The sequence below is a fragment of the Aricia agestis genome, chromosome 1 (assembly GCF_905147365.1).
Source record: "Aricia agestis chromosome 1, ilAriAges1.1, whole genome shotgun sequence".
Lineage (NCBI taxonomy): Eukaryota > Metazoa > Arthropoda > Insecta > Lepidoptera > Lycaenidae > Aricia > Aricia agestis.
Genome location: NC_056406.1, coordinates 27,843,145 through 27,860,710, shown reverse-complemented (window position 1 = coordinate 27,860,710; position 17,566 = coordinate 27,843,145). Strand labels below are relative to the sequence as shown.

Genomic DNA, 17,566 nt, shown 5'->3' with positions numbered 1-17,566 from the left:
GCCCGGCGATACAAGTCGGTGCTCCCCCCCCCCTCCTGCCCCCCTCGCCCCCCGCCTGCCCCCCTCGCCCCCCGCCGGAGAAGTTTGCCCCACTGGCAGAGATTTATCGGGTATTCGGGCATTGGTGTAGTCGGGTACACATTCAGTGCCCCTGTATTGCAGCAGCAGCAGCTGTCGCCAGTTGCGACCGCACCACTCCATAATGTGTTAACTATGTTCAATAGTTCATTTATACAGTTTAGTAACTTTGTAATAATCTGTTCTCTACCAATATAATGTGAGGTTCAATAGCATAATAGAAATAGATGCTAGGGAATAAACGCTAAGGATGATTACTTAGGGTAAATTTAGACCGCGACGCGACGCGTAGATGCATTTCTAAATTTATACTGAATTGACGGATTTCATGAGCGTGAGACGTCTTGCAAATCTGTCAAATCCATACAAATTTAGAAATGCATCTACGCGTCACGTTGCAGTCTGAATTGGCCCTTATTATGTCTATGCATGTTATATAAGCATTAGGTTCACAGAACACATATCAACTCGGAAAGGGATCGTCACCGTATCGCCTTTTGCCTCGCCGTCAACCTAACGTATGCACGTAACCAAAGCGTATCAGTAGCGCCTGTACGTCAACTCGGCTACGGCTAGGCGACGCCTCGCTTACGGCTCGCCGACCGCTGTCTCCAGATCAGTTTGAATCCAAACGTTAAGTGTAGCGCACGGTTATGTTACGGTTTACAATACGTGAGATGGCTATTATAGCCATAGCACTTGATGAAGAGGAAAAAGAAAATAGGAAAGGGGCAAGGGTGGACGAAGAAATGTAAGCTTGAGTACGGAGGGACGTAAGCACGGGGACGACGAGCCGTAAGCGCGGGGACTGCTAGCTGACCACGCGTCGTATCCCGGTTCGGAGCCTGTTCCGAGGCGAGGCGATTACGGTACGATTCCGCTTAGTGTGCGTTGCAGTAGGGAGTTTCATGCAAACAATATTGAACGGCTCGCGATACGGTGCCGATCCCTTTCCGAGTTGATATGTGTGCTGTGACCTTTAAACGGTAGGTGCGCTGCAATATTGTTCTCCCTATTTTATTTAACTTACATTCCTATTTTATTTAAAAAAATAAAATATTATTAAATCTTATCGAGTATGTATCCCAAGTAACGTCAAAGTCTCAGGGGGTCGTGACGCTACTGAAGAAGAACACAAGTTTGCGAACCTTTAGAACTATTCGGCGTGATTGATGGTCAGAGCGTCAGATAGTTGGACAGCTCCGCCGCCGCCGGTCGCTCACCCACGCACCGCGTCGCGTGTCACACCCGTGCACACGTCGAGTACAATGTAATTACAAGGGTGGGTGCCCTTAAAGGTCAAGATTAGGTTTAATCAACTGAACTTGCTTTGAGTAAAACTCATCATCTCATTTAGGTCTTAGAAGACAATCTTTATACTATTAGAACATAACAAAATAGGTTTTTAAAACCTGCGATGTACTCGTCAATCACAGGTCCAGGAAAGTACACAACATGATCAGAACAAGGGCGCGTTCAGACGCTAACGCTACAGTGGAAAACGCATAGAAAATACGCCCGTCTGAACGCGCCATAATAAGCTGGAGCTTTTTCACTATACAGCTCTACTGCTCACCGTGTCATCCGAGTGATCCGATCCGACCCGATCCGAGCCTCAGAGGTCATGTTCATAAACATTGCAATTCAATTCAATTTATTTATTTTTGCAATTTGTAGATAATATACAAAAAGATAATATGCTGATACTTAATATTAATGATCATGAAACCAAGTTTATTTTAAAAACTTTTTAGTAGACTTAATTTACTATTTGTTTCAAGACGTAGGCGAGGTAAGCTCAGTCGTAACATAATTAAAAATTAACAACTAAATTAAAATTTAACATTCCAAGGGTTTGTCAAGAATCGTATTAAATATATTATAAGCCAAAGAAATGACAAGCACAATTCTCTGTTATTCTCAGTGGATGTAATCAGTCCATTGAATCTCTTGGCCTAGATAGTAGTGTATAATAGTCGCTAGTCACAGTCAGCAGTCAGCAGTCAGCTAGTCACAGGCCGAGGAGCACGCGACAGGCTTATCTGGCTTACCACTTGAGCTAATCCGCCCCTAATACAGCGCCGCCTCTGTATTCCGGTCTATTATACTGTGATTAATTTATAAGCAGCTTAATTAAAATCCATAATTATATTGTATTATATTAATATTAGACAAGGATTTACGAAATATTAAGTTTAATACCGGCGAATATGTACTATCAGATAAATTATTGATTCCTAAGCATCTGCTTAGGGTTGATTCAGACCGAACCCGACGCGTAGATGCATTTCTAAATTTATATGGATTTGATAGCTGATTCGCAAGACGTCTCACGCGATTGAAATCTGTCAAATCCATACAAATGTATGCTGCGCCGAGCCTCTCCCCGCCTCGTCGCGTTGCGGTCTGAATTGACCCTTAGGAGTAACGCATCTGGGTAATGTCGTGATTTGGTAGAGTTATTTCAAGTGCAGCCCCAGATAGCGACTAACATTGACTTCTCAATATGCGACTAAATAACGTAGGTCCACCGTGTGCCTACATTACACAATTTTTCTGACGGTACATTGTGTAAATGTGTAATCTTATGTAACAGTAACAGGAAAAGGCCTAAGCCATCAACATATTTTGGGTCATTACAAACAATACAAGAATATGTCAAATCGACCGACGACGATAGAAAAAGTTGGCAGCGCATGAAAATTGATTGCGGAATGGCCCTGTCGCAAAGTACCGGGCAGGGGGCCAACGGCGGGCCCCGCAGTGCCCCGGCAATGCCCCGGCGGTGGTGCCCCGGGAGTGGCCGGAGTGCCTCGGGCCCGGAGTGGCCGGCTCGCCGGACGCCGTGTGTAATATTGATGTATTCGCGCCAACTCTTTCGTGAAGTTCTGTGGCCGGAAAGTTAACTTACTCGTGGCCTGGCCGCCTGGCCGTGGTTCGCTGTAGCTATTGAGCTCGTGAATGCAATATTGTAGACTCGACGTTCAAAAAGTGTTTCTATGATACCAACTTTGAATAAAAACGGTTATTTATATTCGCTGTGTATACCTCAGTTTTAGCTTTATAATATTGAACTTAATATAAACAAAAATTTAAATTCAACCAAAATATGGCAACTGCCATTACAATAATTATTATAATGGCGCATTTACCTAGGTTGATTACGAAATTAATTGTCAACCGCACAGTAAATTATTATTATTATTATTATTTACTGCGCGGTTTCAGACGGTTAATTTCGAACCATTATACCTAGTCACTCATAGCGATCGTAAAAGTAAAAAAAGAGGGGGCGCCTAACCCAAATATTGGTTTATATAATTCATTTTTATGCTTGAAAATTGTTTCAGTTATTAAAATTAGATACTACATTATATTTCCAAGAATTCTATCTGAGCAAAAATACGATATCTTAAAATTTTCTCAATAGAAAAAATCACAAAGATGCATCAATTTTCACGATTTTTTTCATTTATTGCCATAACCGTGCCTTGAACTAAGTTAATATTTTAACACATTGTATAAAATTCTATCATCATTGAGAAACCGACCTAGCGGATTTTTAAAATGTTGTATATTTATCGAGTTATTGAGAAAAAACTAATTTGGCGATGAATCCGCGTCGTTCTTTTTCATCTGGCATATGAAAGACGGGCGTGAGTGTGAAGAGAGAAGGACGATGTTTGATTTATTGGGTTATTGGCCCTCTTAAGTGAACCTCTACAGATTGATGTAAAAATAAGAGTAGAAACGATGGCTAATGATGGCATAGTGCGGGTGGTGTCAGGACAGGCGACAGGCACAATCGTCTGCGGCGGGCGCACAAAGCCGGCGTTTAGCAGCCGAAACAAAAGCGCCGAGATCGCCGACCGTTAGCATCACAAAGCCCGGGGCGGGTCCCGGATCCCGGACACCGGAGCGCGAATATCGGAATCCGGCACTCTCTAACAAACTAGATCCACACTAATATTATTAATGTGAAAGTGTGCGGCACTGTACCTGTCTAACTCTTACTTGTTTACGCTCAAACCGCTGAACCGATTTTGATGAAATTTGCTCTTGAGTTTTCTTGAGTCCCGGGAAACGACATAGGGCATTATTTATCTCGGAAAAATGTATGATTCCCGCGCGCTAAACGAATTTTGGCGCAAGTTAGTCAAAATTAATTCACCAGTTTCGTAAGCAAAGTTAGATGTCAAAATTTCATGGGATTCGACATAACGAGCTGCTAAATATCATGGCGCTTGCGATGCGTTATGTCAACTCTCACGCATTTTTGACCTTTACCTAACTTCACTATACAAACTCGCACTAAGCACTCTGTACTGATACTTGATAAAACTACATAATAATTTTATAATAAAACTAGCTGTTGCCCGCGACTTCGTCCACGTCAGCAAAATGTGATAACAAAGATAATATAAAAGAGAGAAAAAATCCCCTTTTCAAGGTTCCTTTATAAAAAAAGTAAAATATATCCTCCTCCTTTTCGGAAGTCGGTTAAAAAGTAGCCTTAGTTATGCCTTACTACATCAGCTATGTGCCTAAAAAAGTCCCGTCAAAATCGCTCCAGCCATTTCAGAGATTAGCCGGAACAAACAGACAGACAGACAGACAGACCTACAGACATACAGACAAAAATTAAAAAAAATGTTGTTTTGGTGTCTGTACCCTATATACATTCATATTATGCATTTAGTAAAAAACGGTTCTTTCAATATTACAAACAGACACTCCAATTATATTTATACGTATGTATGTATGTATGTATGTATTTATGTATGTATAGATAGATGTATAGATGTATAGATAATATGAACTAGTTTCAACAGTTGCAATGGCGTGTTGGGGGGTTTCATTCAACGCGAATCCGTACAGTTTCAGTATTGCATTTTCATTCGATCGTTTGTTAAAGTCAAGTGTGTCTGTCTTGTTTTAAATATATTTTTATTTATGGGCGTTTATGGTTGTTTTGGCGCGTTGTTAACATTGCCATTTCATAAAAATGATAGTAGTTATGTCTATTGTGATGAAAGGTACCAGTGTTACTTAATTAGTAATTTGGCTACGATTATACTGATAGGAGCGCCTACATAAGTCATAACAGCCGTCTCCTAAGTGACCTAAGATCTTACACGCGCCAGTTATACCTCCTTGTGCCTAAATAAATACGAGGCGGGTGAGAACTGACATAAAACTTCTGTGAAGCCGATATTTGCGTTATCATTAATGATTTCGACAGAAATCATTTTGTTAGAGTACCTACACTTGTCACGACGTACGATACTACGCAGCGTAGTTACGCGAGGAATTTTTGATAGATACAGGCTGATGTGATTAGGTCTGGAGCGATCAGTGGGTCGGAAGTATCTCGATAAGTTACGCCGAGCGCCTGTAGAGGAGTTGTATGTAGCGCACTTGTGTAGTGTTGGTTAAGGTGAGAGCAGACTTAAGATGCCGCTGAGGTTGGCAGCGGGCGACATGAAGCAACCGCAGACGACGCGTCGCAGCGACACTGGTTTGTATGTATTTCTTTGAAATAGCCTGCGCAGCTAGTGATACTTATTCATAGAAATACATAGAAAGTAGTGTGTCGCGACGACACGTCGTCGGCTTCCAACTTGTAGTTTTACGCCGTACGTGTCGTAGTCGCTTGCCTGGCATTGTCTTAATCGTCAGCTTACGAAATCATGCAGTTCTGCCAATTACTGTTAACATTGTGGTAAACATTTTACGTTACCTTTAAAATAGGAAATTTAAAATAACCTGTCGATATAATTATAAATACGTGAAATTATAATAAGTAAGTATTAAGATTTACGATGCTTGTTGCCAAAGTCCTTAGTTTTCTAATTTATTTTAATTAATATTTCCTGTTGTTCATATTATAAAAAGCCGAATACTATTTTTCACTTGCCGCGTAGCTTGCTACGACAGACTTTTTAGTTTTTATGTAGAAATCTCTACTGATATTTGTATAAAATTCTAAGACGTTTCAAATTGAAAAACAATATTATGTTTGTGAGGTCAGCTCGGCAAGAACAGAGGATAAATATTGTTGTTTAATCAAAAGGCGACGTCAACACAACCGCAGGCTCTCCGATACCCCCTCTCCATCTAGCACCGCACCCCTCAAACCTCCCGTCCATGAAGGCTACATTTCTTTTTAATATAATATTCAACTCAACACCTTAATACAATACTAATAATAGTATTGAATCCGACCGTTAAATCTTGCATGAATCGTTTTTTTCGATTAAATAAGTATGTTTTAAAATAATCTGTAGAACGTATAGAATGGATATGTTGGGTTGCCTTGTCAAAAGTGGCCGCAAGTACCTCTAATTAAGTTTAATGTTCATGAGATGAATGCATAATTTGTATGTATATTTTTTTCAATAAATTTTACATCATTTGAAAGAAAATGACGAGATAAAATAAGGTATAAATGGTTGCCAGCTCTAAGTCGGCCACAACCTAGGGTTGCCAGCCCGTAAACAGACATAGTTCTTCATCAAAATTGAAGCATCGATTTTTTTAATAATTTTGATACAAAATCAAAGTTTTATGCATTTTGTGCTTGAATATCCATGGTTGCCAGTTGCACGATAGTCGCAAACGGGGGTTGCCATCACTTTTGTTTAAGACAAATGTTCAAGCCTACAATTATTATGCCTGACCGGATTTGAGGACGTCGAGAACCCGCAAGATTGCTATTTTTATTTAACAGGCGTTTTTATTTTTATGCGTAGTGTGAAGTGTCCTATCATTCCTCAATGTCATTCCTTCTTAGTTCTTACTTTTCTACTGAATACACGCAAGTTTGTAAAATTAGAGGTACTCGCGGCTACTTTTAACAAGGCAACCCAACATTAATCCATTCTATACGTTCTAAAGATTATTTTAAAATATATTTGATCGAAAAAAGCGATTCATGCAGGATTTTACGGTCGGATCTTAGGATATAATAAAACAAGATATACTTAAGATAATACGCCTCTTGGTTATCGTTGCTAAGCAACGCCGTCGGTCGGTTGGCGGCGGAAACTCGAGGACGTTGTGGGAAATGCGCGGCCGCCACAACGTTTTTCTCGTAGAAGTGCACATAATAATATGATTTATTTTAGCACAATAAAAAAGTATGGTTGAATACTTTTTTATTGTGCTAAACATTATGATCTAAATCATTATTAAGTGTGGATTTCAGAATATTTCCGCAGACTTATTCCGCGGAAAATCTGTATCGAAAAATTAAGATACAATAATAATTATTACACAGAAACCATTTAAAAATATATTCTTTTAAATTCATTGTGTATAAATTTTACGGTGTATTTATTTATTTATTTATTTATTTATTTATTTATTTTCATACTTATTTCTACCATAACAGGTTTACCCCAAAATTTTAAACTGGGCAATAACTTATTTTATACATAGCAATCCTTGTGAGTTCACTCTGAGCACAGCAGAAAACGTCAGTTTCTGACGCAACTACATTAATGTAGCGCAGTGCCCGCGTCAGCGGCGCCTGCTGCTGGAGGCTGGTGCGGGCGCGGGGCTCTGCGAGCAGATAAGGTCGTCTTCGCCGCCACACGTACTTGTCTGGCACGTTAAGGTTGACCCGTGCTTGTATATCCGGGTTGTATAGAAGACCTCTCATAATCCGAACCACAAACAAGACCAGTGCCAGTTCCCTCCTGACCCGCTGCTGTGTATACCCTACCATACCGAGCACGAACAACGTCGGGTAAGACAGGGGGTAGAAAGGGTATACACCGTACACTCGTAGATACAGGAATCTAGCAAACTTGTACTGTATTTTTTCCACCATCTTACAATATTTAATCTCGTGAGGCGACCATACCACAGAACAAGTTTCCAGATGACTTCTCACTAGAGCATTATAATATAGCACAATTATGGCATAAACATTTTTAAAACCACGCGCCGTACGCAATATAAAGCCCAAATTCCTATAGGCCTTTGTTCATACATCCCTCATATTATGGTCCTTAAAATTTAACGCTGCGGTCAATTAACAAATATTTGTAAGATCATCGTAGTGCAAGTGGTATTACTAATTATAGGGCACAAACTTTTCGAAAGCTATCATGTTCAGGTTTTATCCCACAAAATTAAGTAATATTTGAATAATCTAAACAAACAATATGTTATTTTCAGCAACTTTTCAACCGTTTATTCAAAATAATAACAATTAGAAACAACATAGGTAAGTGAATATTACCTATGTTGTTTCTAATTGTTATACTCGTATTGTTATGTCATTTGTACTATTTAGTTTATACTGAATATCGTTAAATATTATGTTAGTACGTAGTATAATGTTTGTCTTCCTTTTGTGGCTCTGTTATCTTTAAAACAAGAGAACCTCTATATTGTCTACACAACTCGGCTACGGGTTAAAAACAATATTTTGTCAGAATTGTAATTTTACATGTTATGAAATAAATAAATAAAAAATTGGAAAATGAATATATTTTGCATTTTTTTATCAAAGTAATATGATACGACTTACGTACATATTATTATTTCAAAGGAATTAACTAGTATTATTCTGAAATATTGAACCGACAATAATTTTATTCATTTAGTTATATTTTGTTTAGATTTAGATTTAAAAATGTTTAATAATCTGCATGTTGATTTCGAAAAGTATGTTTTTTGTGTTAGTTTTAGTGCGTATCTTACTTAAAAACATCAAATACCATTAACACAGCAATGAATATTGCGTGCTGTATATTTAATTGTGATTTTCATTTTTGAAAAACCTCATTTTCGACAGTCCTCCTTTACCGACAGCCCCCCCGCCCATCTGCCACAACGCCACGCCGGGCCACTAGCATCAGCCAAGCACCAATAATTATTATTATTGCATAGTGATTTTTTTAGGAGCCCACGCTGTCCCACTGTTGGACAAAGGCCTCCCCCAAGGTTTTTCATTTTACATTATTCTCGCTCTATATTATAATGTATGCGTATATTTTGTTAGTGTAATCATACTATTAATAATAATATTATATATGCGAAAGCGTGACTGCCTGTCCGTCTGTTACCTCTTCACGCCCAAATCGCTCAAACAATTTTGCTGAAATTTGGTATGGAATTACGTCGTCTAGTAATAAATAAAAAAGTCTAAGCGAATACCATCCGAGCATATTGAGCACCCGCAGTTGGCAACGGGTCCGCAATAAAGCGTGTTCGTGGAGTGCTTTGCGCCGTAAATATCCCGGGATGTTTAGGCACATCCTATAATATCCCGGGACATCCCGGCAAATCCCGGGATTCCCGACAATTAGCCGCGCGCTGCGGCCGTCGGCTGGAGCTAATGTCGTGTACTTCAGTCTCTACATCGGCGCTAAGCTCATTACGATCTCATACTGCGGTATCATAAAGTATTCTATTTATACGAATATTTAATGCCTTTTTCCTATTAGTATCCCTTAGAAATGCTACAGCAGTTCTAAAGCAATTGCAGTAACCAGGTGAATTAGAAAAAAAGTAGTTACAACATTGACGATATTCTGTTTTTTTCTTATTCATTCTTATTGGATAAAGCCGATAAACGGTGTTTTATACAATTATGTCTTGTTCATAGTGTTATTTTGTTTCTTTTTGACATAATATTTCAATTTTGCATAGAACTTGGCACTCATTTAGATCTCCATTCTTTTTACGGCGAAGCCCACAGCCAAGCACATTTTTGTATTGAACTTGGCTCTCCTTTTTAGGGTTTCGTAGTCAACAGTCCATCAGCTGTCAGTCCGTCTGTCTGTCCGCGGTTTTGCTCAGAGAGTATAGGACCTACAAATATGTAATTCGGTATGAATGCAGATATTAATGATGCTGACAAAATGGTATATAAGATCTTAAAAAAATATTTTTATGGTACCTCCCCAACACATCAAGCGGGGATGATTTTTTTCGCGACCATCTGACCGTGTGGGGTGTCGTTGCCCGTTGGATAGGTTTTTTAAAAATATTATGAGTATTCATAGATCATTTTCCGGTTTAGGGATCCATTTGTAAATTATGAAGTTTTAAAGTGGAAAAAACCATTAGAGTCCAGTATCCCCTTCTACCAGCTAAACGGTTGTTTCTGGAAATGGGAAAAAATTCACGAGAGTAGGAAATAAGCTGAATTTAAGAAAATTATCACGGCTAAGAAGACTTCAAAAGTTATTGAGTAATAGTCGATCAACCAAAAAATGTATTCGGCGAAGTAGTAGTTTTCGTTCAAATTCTTTTGAGCGGAACTGAGATGGTGTTGTTAGTAGTATAAAACACGTTATAAATGTATCATCGACCATACAAAAATCAAAAACTACACGCGCTTGGCCGGTTTTTACATTTATGTAAAAACCGGCCAAGCGCATGTAGTTTTTATACGTGGGAGAGCCATGCTTCGGCACGAATGGGCCGGCTCGACCGGATAAATACCACGTTCTCACAGAAAACCGGCGTGAAACAGCGCTTGCGCTGTGTTTCGCCGAGTGAGTGATTTTACCGGAGGCCCAATCCCCTAACCCCTACCCTATTCCCTTCCCTATCCTCAACTATTCCCTTCCCTTCCCTTCCCTTCCCTACCCTACCCTCCCCTATTACCCTATTCCCTCTTAAAGGGTCGGCAACGCACTTGCAGCTCTTCTGATGCTGCGAGTGTCCATGGGCGACGGAAGTTGCTTTCCATCAGGTGACCCGTCTGCTCGTTTGCCCCCTTATTTCATAAAAAAAATGTTTTTGGTGGGAGCTATTCTACGGTATGTCGTAGCAGCCATCGACGATGTTCTTCCCTTGGGGGAAGGGAATAGGAGATGGTAGGAAAGGGAATAGGGTAGGGAATTGGGCCTTCGGTAAACTCACTCACTCGGCAAAACACAGCGAAAGCGCTGTTTCACGCCGGTTTTCTATGAGAACGTGGTATTTCTCCGGTCGAGCCGGCTCATTCGTGCCGAACCATGGCTTTACCTAGGAATCAACTTCTCTGATAGTACAATTATCTTTATAACGTATTCTGTAAGTTACTGTTCGTAGAGGTGCCCCGGCGAAACGATCTGAAGGGAAACCTTTGGTAGTTAGCAACTTCATGATCTAGTATTCTCTTATTCGTCAGCTGTGTTCCTCGTAGCCACCTGCTACGAGACCGCACATCGCGTAGCACGTCTACGAGCTACAAGTGCGTACGCTGATATTTCAATACGTTTAAATTTCATAAAAACCTTGTCGAGAATATACGAAATGGCGTCAGAATAAATAACATAATATTTTCGTGGGTGTGATTTATAACCTGCAGGCGATAATTATCCGGCGGGCGCTGACACGTGAAGCGACTGGGTGTTGCGAAATGTTGAAGTATATCCAAGATTCACGATCATTTATTAATTTTCAAACTGCGAGAAAATTATTCACCGTGAATGGCATCATTTAAGCATTAATGAGTCTCGAAATTCTTAAGCTACGCGTAATAGCTGCGAGTGCGAGGTGACAAAGGGTTTGCCGGTGGAAGTGATTTAAGCGCGGCGTACAGTGCCCGCGCCGGAGGGGAAGCGCGTCGTTAAAACCCCCCTCCCCGCACCGCCCCACCCTTCATTACGGCGCGAAGAGACCGCCAGCAAACAGCGGAGGGCAGCGGAAGTGCATAACGAGCGCCGATACAGCCGCTGTAGCCCCCCCCTGTCTCCCCCCTCGCCGAGCTCGACTCGCGGGCATCCATCATCTGCATTCAGAGCGCGCACTAATTGACTCCGATCCTCTTATAATTCCGTTTGAAGCTTCATATTTCAACTTGAATTCATTACTGATATAATTACAGATATGAGAAAGCAAAAGTCATTAATCAATGTTTGTGAAACCGCGTTATCCAAAGGCAGTTCGTCTCTCGATCCCGCAATTCTTGCGAATTTCCGGGACTCTCGTTTGCGCCGCCGGGACTCTCGTTTGCGCCGCCGGGACTCTCGTTTGCGCCGCCGGGACTCTCGTTTGCGCCGCTCCCGTCGGCTCCGCCCGCGCTCAAAGAACGACTTACTTTTGCAGTTTCCTAAGTTTTCGACCCAGATGCATACAAAAGATTCTAATGAATGCTTTCCATTACACGGACTCGAGCATTAGAGCAATTAGCTTTTACGGCATCCGGCGAGCGATACACTCGAGTTTACTCGAGTTAAAAAATAAGTATCGTATTTTTTAATATTCTCTACTGCCGAACAAAACTAAGCAACAAAGACTGCGATCCAAATACAGCTCCTATATCGGTGAAATGCGGAGTACGCCGCCTTGCGAAATATTCGGCGGAGGCCTCGAACAATGCATTTTAGTGATCTCCGCTCGGCGCATACATACATACACGCGGCGGGAACAAAGGCCGGGCTCTCACGAGGCTCCGCTCGGTAATCTCCGCTCGTTAGCTCGTGAAGATATGCAGCAGCTCCGAGTGCAATAAAATTCGCTTTGCCTACCAGCATCCAAAACGAAACTTCACGGCTACTTCTTTACTTCGACTTCAGTACTGATCCTGAAGCTTTTAATTCAGTGAGTCTATTAGTTTGTAATACGTGCAATACACAATGTATATTATAGTTTCCGCTTTCCAATCTGCATGCTTGAAACTCGAGTGTGCTGTGAATTGTGATTGAGCATTAGTTGCGCCTATTAATTATAACATAATAACACTCTACGCGTGGCTGATTGAACTGAAGTGGAATATTATGAACGATATTTCACACTAAGCTGATACCACATTTGTCATTGAACAGATTAACTCGCGAGTCGTGACACGTAACGGCGGATGAAACGGCTTATCTAAATGCCGACCCGAAATGATAAAGGTATTTCAGCAATAAAATAACATTAAAGAAGTATTTAATACTGTAATTGTGGGAGTCGTAAGTTTTGGCGAGAGCCGAGATCCCCGCCACGTGTAAGTATGTGATCACGTCCGCAGTCCGCCGGCCGTGCGCCGCGTCGCGCGACAATGCTGAGCCCTAAATCCCAGCTTCTCTGAACTTCGTAGTTCGTGACACACGCGTCGACAATCGGCGTGATTTCTGAGTATTTCAGTAACAACTTATAACGCTGGTAGAACTAGCAGAAGTTGTTCTATCATCATAATTACCAAGCCTTATACTGTATGTAAATGTTAATCTCAGCTAAGCAAAAAAAAACTGTTTTGTTACAAACACAGTACACACACCAAAGAATTTTATAATTTCATGTAAAGGAAATTCGTGTAAAACTTGCAGGTGTGCCGTGTGTTTGAGCACCTATCGAAAGGCACGTTTCCATAGCCGCTAGACTTGGGCTGCGAAGTTAGAAAGTTTTCGAACTTCTAGCCAAAACTCCGAAAGAGACGGCCTTACCGAAGTTATCTTACGTACACGACAGGTTTTATAAATAATAACACTATGCAGAGATCCACTTTATTTTCTTGTTTTAGCTTTAATACAAAAAAAATATACTAACGCAACATTAATTTATAGACCTTTTCGATTACAACTAGACTTTAAACCATACACTTCCAGGCTCAATTTGCACCCACAATATGCATGTTTACTCGTATATCAGAAAGCGTACGGTTGATAAGGTTTTTTTTTTTTTTTTTATGAAATAAGGCAAACGAGCAAACGGGTCACCTGATGAAAAGCAACTTCCGTCGCCCATGGACACTCGCAGCATCAGAAGAGCTGCATGTGCGTTGCCGGCCTTTTAAGAGGGAATAGGGTAATAGGGGAGGGTAGAGAAGGGAAGGGAATAGGGGAGGGTAGGAAAGGGAATAGGGTAGGGGATTGGGCCTCCGGTAAACTCACTCACTCGGCGAAACACAGCGCAAGCGCTGTTTCACGCCGGTTTTCTGTGAGAACGTGGTATTTATCCGGTCGAGCCGGCCCATTCGTGCTGAAGCATGGCTCTCTCACGTATAAAATCACGGTTTAGAGTTAGATTTTTAAAGGCGACGTAATTAGGAGTATTCCTTTATAATAATATATTTTAGTTATATCATAACATACATCAGCACGTGAACATCCAATTTTGGGAAGATGAATGTTTACAAATATAAACATTCTTAGGAGATCCTAAGCCTCATCGTTAGTAGCCGGCAGCGGGCGCACGCCTTTCGCTTTCGCGAGTCTGTATGTCTGGCAGCGCAAGCGCGTGGTGACGTGCGCGACGCCACGGCACACGCCGGACGCGTTGGGGTGACGCGCGATGCTGGCGTTGCGCATCGTGGGGTCCACCTCGATCATGGGGAAGGCCACGCGGTCCGACACCGTCACCTCCACGGCCACAGGAGCCGCCGAACCGCACAAGTACGACTGTTCAAGTGATGAGAGCATATTTCTTCATATTTTTATGGTCGACTTTGTAAGGTCATTATGCATTCGTTACTAACGATAATTATGAAGATCGATGTCATGGGATATATTATGGGACTTAATCGCATCGCTGTGTGCTTGTGATGTATTTTTGATAATAATATCTAACTTCACTATCGAAACTAGCAAATGCAATATGACTAAGCACTCTAGTTTACTTTACTTACCAGTTAAGTAAACCAGAGTGCTTTTTTCGTTCTGGCTTTCGCTGGTATCCAGTAGCAAAAGCCGGGGTGATTTCTGGCACTGGAGTACCAATACATGAATGTAAGCATTTCCATAATATTACTCATTTCTGGCGCCCGCTCCTGTATCGATGGTAATCAGTACTAATCTAAAATCTAAGGAAAGAATTTTACTAGATTCCTGCTTAGATATCTAAAATCGCAAGATAATGCTTCTAAACGATACGAAAAATAGCGCTTTTAAATATAATTCGGAGGTATACGAACCGGTGGTAAGTAGCCTAGGCACCACCCGTCTCGCATGTAGTAGGTCGGCCCTTTCCTTAAACAGTCCGTGCAGTCTGCTGCAAGAGTATAGGAAAGTTTTTATTAAGGTAAATTCAGTGTAAATAGACGCGATTCTCTTTTTTGGTTAGCAGCAAACGAACGAGGTCTATAAAACTAGATGGACGACCGATCAACTCGCTCAGTCGATATACAGCGTAGAGGATTATATTATTAAACTTACACTTTCCCCACTTTCCCGACACACTGTGGTATATTTCCGTGTCCGGTTTGGCGGCGGCCAGGGCCAGCAGCAGCAGCGGCAGCAGTCGGGCGGTCATGGTGGTCGGACTGGCGGCCGACGGCAGCGTCGCGCGGTATATACGCCGGCTAACGCGCCCGAACCGATCGCCCGCCACGCCCTAATCAACAATGGACATAACTTTACACCCCATTAGTATTACCTCATTACGATTTACGATGTAATGAACGTAACGGAATTTTTCAACGTCATCACTCTTATCAAAAGGATCCTTTTTAACCGACTTCCAAAAAGTAGGAGGTTATATGTGTAGCGGTACCCACAATTCGCCTAACATTCCTGCATCGCGCTATCGAACGTTTTCTAAGCGCGTCGCTGTATATGTCGCAGCCGACTGGTTTAAATAGCCGTTCAATCAAACAGCTAGCTCTTTGACTGAACAACGCCATTCAATCACACGTCTAGCTTTTATATTGAATATTTTAGTCGCTCAAAACGTTCAACACTACAGCTGATTCTAATTGAAGTAGTTCAGCGCGCACCGCTGCGGCGCTAGGTGCGTTTTAATTACAATATGGCGTCAACTAGCAGGTGTTTGTTGGTGTTTGTGGTTGTTTTTCGGAAAAAAAGTTGTTAATAGAAGTTACAAGTGTTATTATAGAGACAAAAATTGTGGAGGCGCATACGAGTGAATTAAAATTTCAACAAATATTCGAGGAGAAATTACGGGAGAATATGAAATGGCTGGACGCAGCCTCCCCCGAAAGAGGGGTTCGGGCGGCACAGCCCCCCGTCAAAACAAAAACAAACACAATCCAGAAAGTCCAAAAGTTGGTTAGGTTAGAACTTAGACCACAACACAGAGGGAGCCGAGCGAGTGCAGCGAGCGTACTGCGGCAGCAGCCGGCGACCGCCGTCAAATAAAAGGGGGGATGAAGGGGGCCCAGCCCCCCGCCAAAACAAAAACAAACCAGTTGGCTAAGCGTCGTCTAGCTGTAGTGTTGAACGTTGTAGTCAACAAGTCGGCTAAACGACGTATAGCCGTGTGATTGAATGGCCTTGTTCAGTCAAAGGGCTAGCTGTTTGATTGAACGGCTATTTAAACCAGTCGGCTGCGACATATATACGACAGCTAAAATGTATCACAACGTTAAATTGGTGACCACCGACAAGAACACGCATCCTTCTGGACATCAATCATCATCAACACTCTCCGCCCCTCCGCACCACGTCAGCAGACATCAAGCATAACCGGGTCGCCTCGACCATAAGCCGCGTAGGGTTGATTCAGATTGTATGGATTTGACAGATTTCAATTGCGTCAGCTTGAACGGGGCAGCCATAGGCTACAACAACCGGTCAGCAAGCAGAGCACGGGGTCCCTTGCCTGGTCATTGCACGCGTACTTCGGCCCACAACTGACAACACAAGCGCATCGAAGAATACCACAGTCCACAGGTCTTCGGGGCGGAGTGGTGTGGCGGTACCCACAATTCGCCTAACATTCCTGCATCGCGCTATCGAAGTTTCGGAGAACGGCAAGATTTATTATACAACATCGCTTCGGCCTGACCGAGCATGCCATCTCTCTCGGTCGGAAGATCTTTCTTTTCGGCCGCCACTAACAACGTTAAATATGTATGTATATGTTGTGTATACGTATACTATACATGTTCGTCTGTATATTTTTATCCTAATTATTATTATTGTACGTCATGTTTAACTATAACTCTTGCTATTGATTGATTCTCTATAAAAAGCATTTGGGTTGCCCTGTTTTTTTGTCGTATTATTTTAAAATAATATTAAAATGGTTGTTAATATTCAAGGTGAACGGATCACAAAGTTTCAAGAAAGTTATACTTTCAGGAATTATTTTATTAGTGTTCAACTGTTCTCTCAGTTGTATCCAAGTCAAATACGACCACTGGAGCTCAATAGACGTGTTCCACGTTAAATAAACACCGAACACAAACTCGACGAAGCTAAAGTTTTTCAGAAATTAAAAAACTTCCCGGACATTAAATGATAAAGATACTTTTTCACAAAGAGAAGTTTAGCACAACAGCGGACTATCCTCAACTTTCATCCTGGACCAACTTTCAAGATAGATTAATAATACTTACACTGTTTACTAGGTGCTTCACATTATATTTATTTACTCTATTTTAAATGTTATTTAATCGTGCGCAGTGCGCAGCGCGTAGCTCAATACGCAACAATAAAAAACAGTCCACCAGCTGACGCAGACAGTTCCGATTCAGTGCGGTGTCATTTTTGGCAATTTCACGCGCCTGGCTGCGAACAAATATTTCGTATCTCCTCTGAGGCGCCTACCGCCAGGAACTTTGATATCTCCTCTCGGGCGCCACCCGCGAGGGATTGTA

At 41.7% G+C, this 17,566-nt stretch overlaps 1 protein-coding gene across 2 annotated transcripts; it reads right to left on the bottom strand.

The window, feature by feature from the left end:
- Positions 1 to 14,168: 14,168 nt before the first annotated feature.
- On the bottom strand, positions 14,169 to 15,320 carry LOC121729319. Of its 2 annotated transcripts, none has more exons than XM_042117795.1 (3): positions 15,162 to 15,320; positions 14,921 to 14,997; positions 14,169 to 14,408 (listed from the first exon to the last, which is right to left on the bottom strand). In XM_042117795.1, the coding sequence occupies exons 1-3, from the start codon at positions 15,256 to 15,258 to the stop codon at positions 14,169 to 14,171; spliced, it is 414 nt and encodes a 137-aa protein (XP_041973729.1). In that variant the 5' UTR covers positions 15,259 to 15,320. The 2 variants fall into 2 exon arrangements, with proteins under 2 accessions (XP_041973729.1, XP_041973737.1); XM_042117803.1 differs by having other exon boundaries at positions 15,171 to 15,319.
- Between the last annotated feature and the right edge of the window lie 2,246 nt (positions 15,321 to 17,566).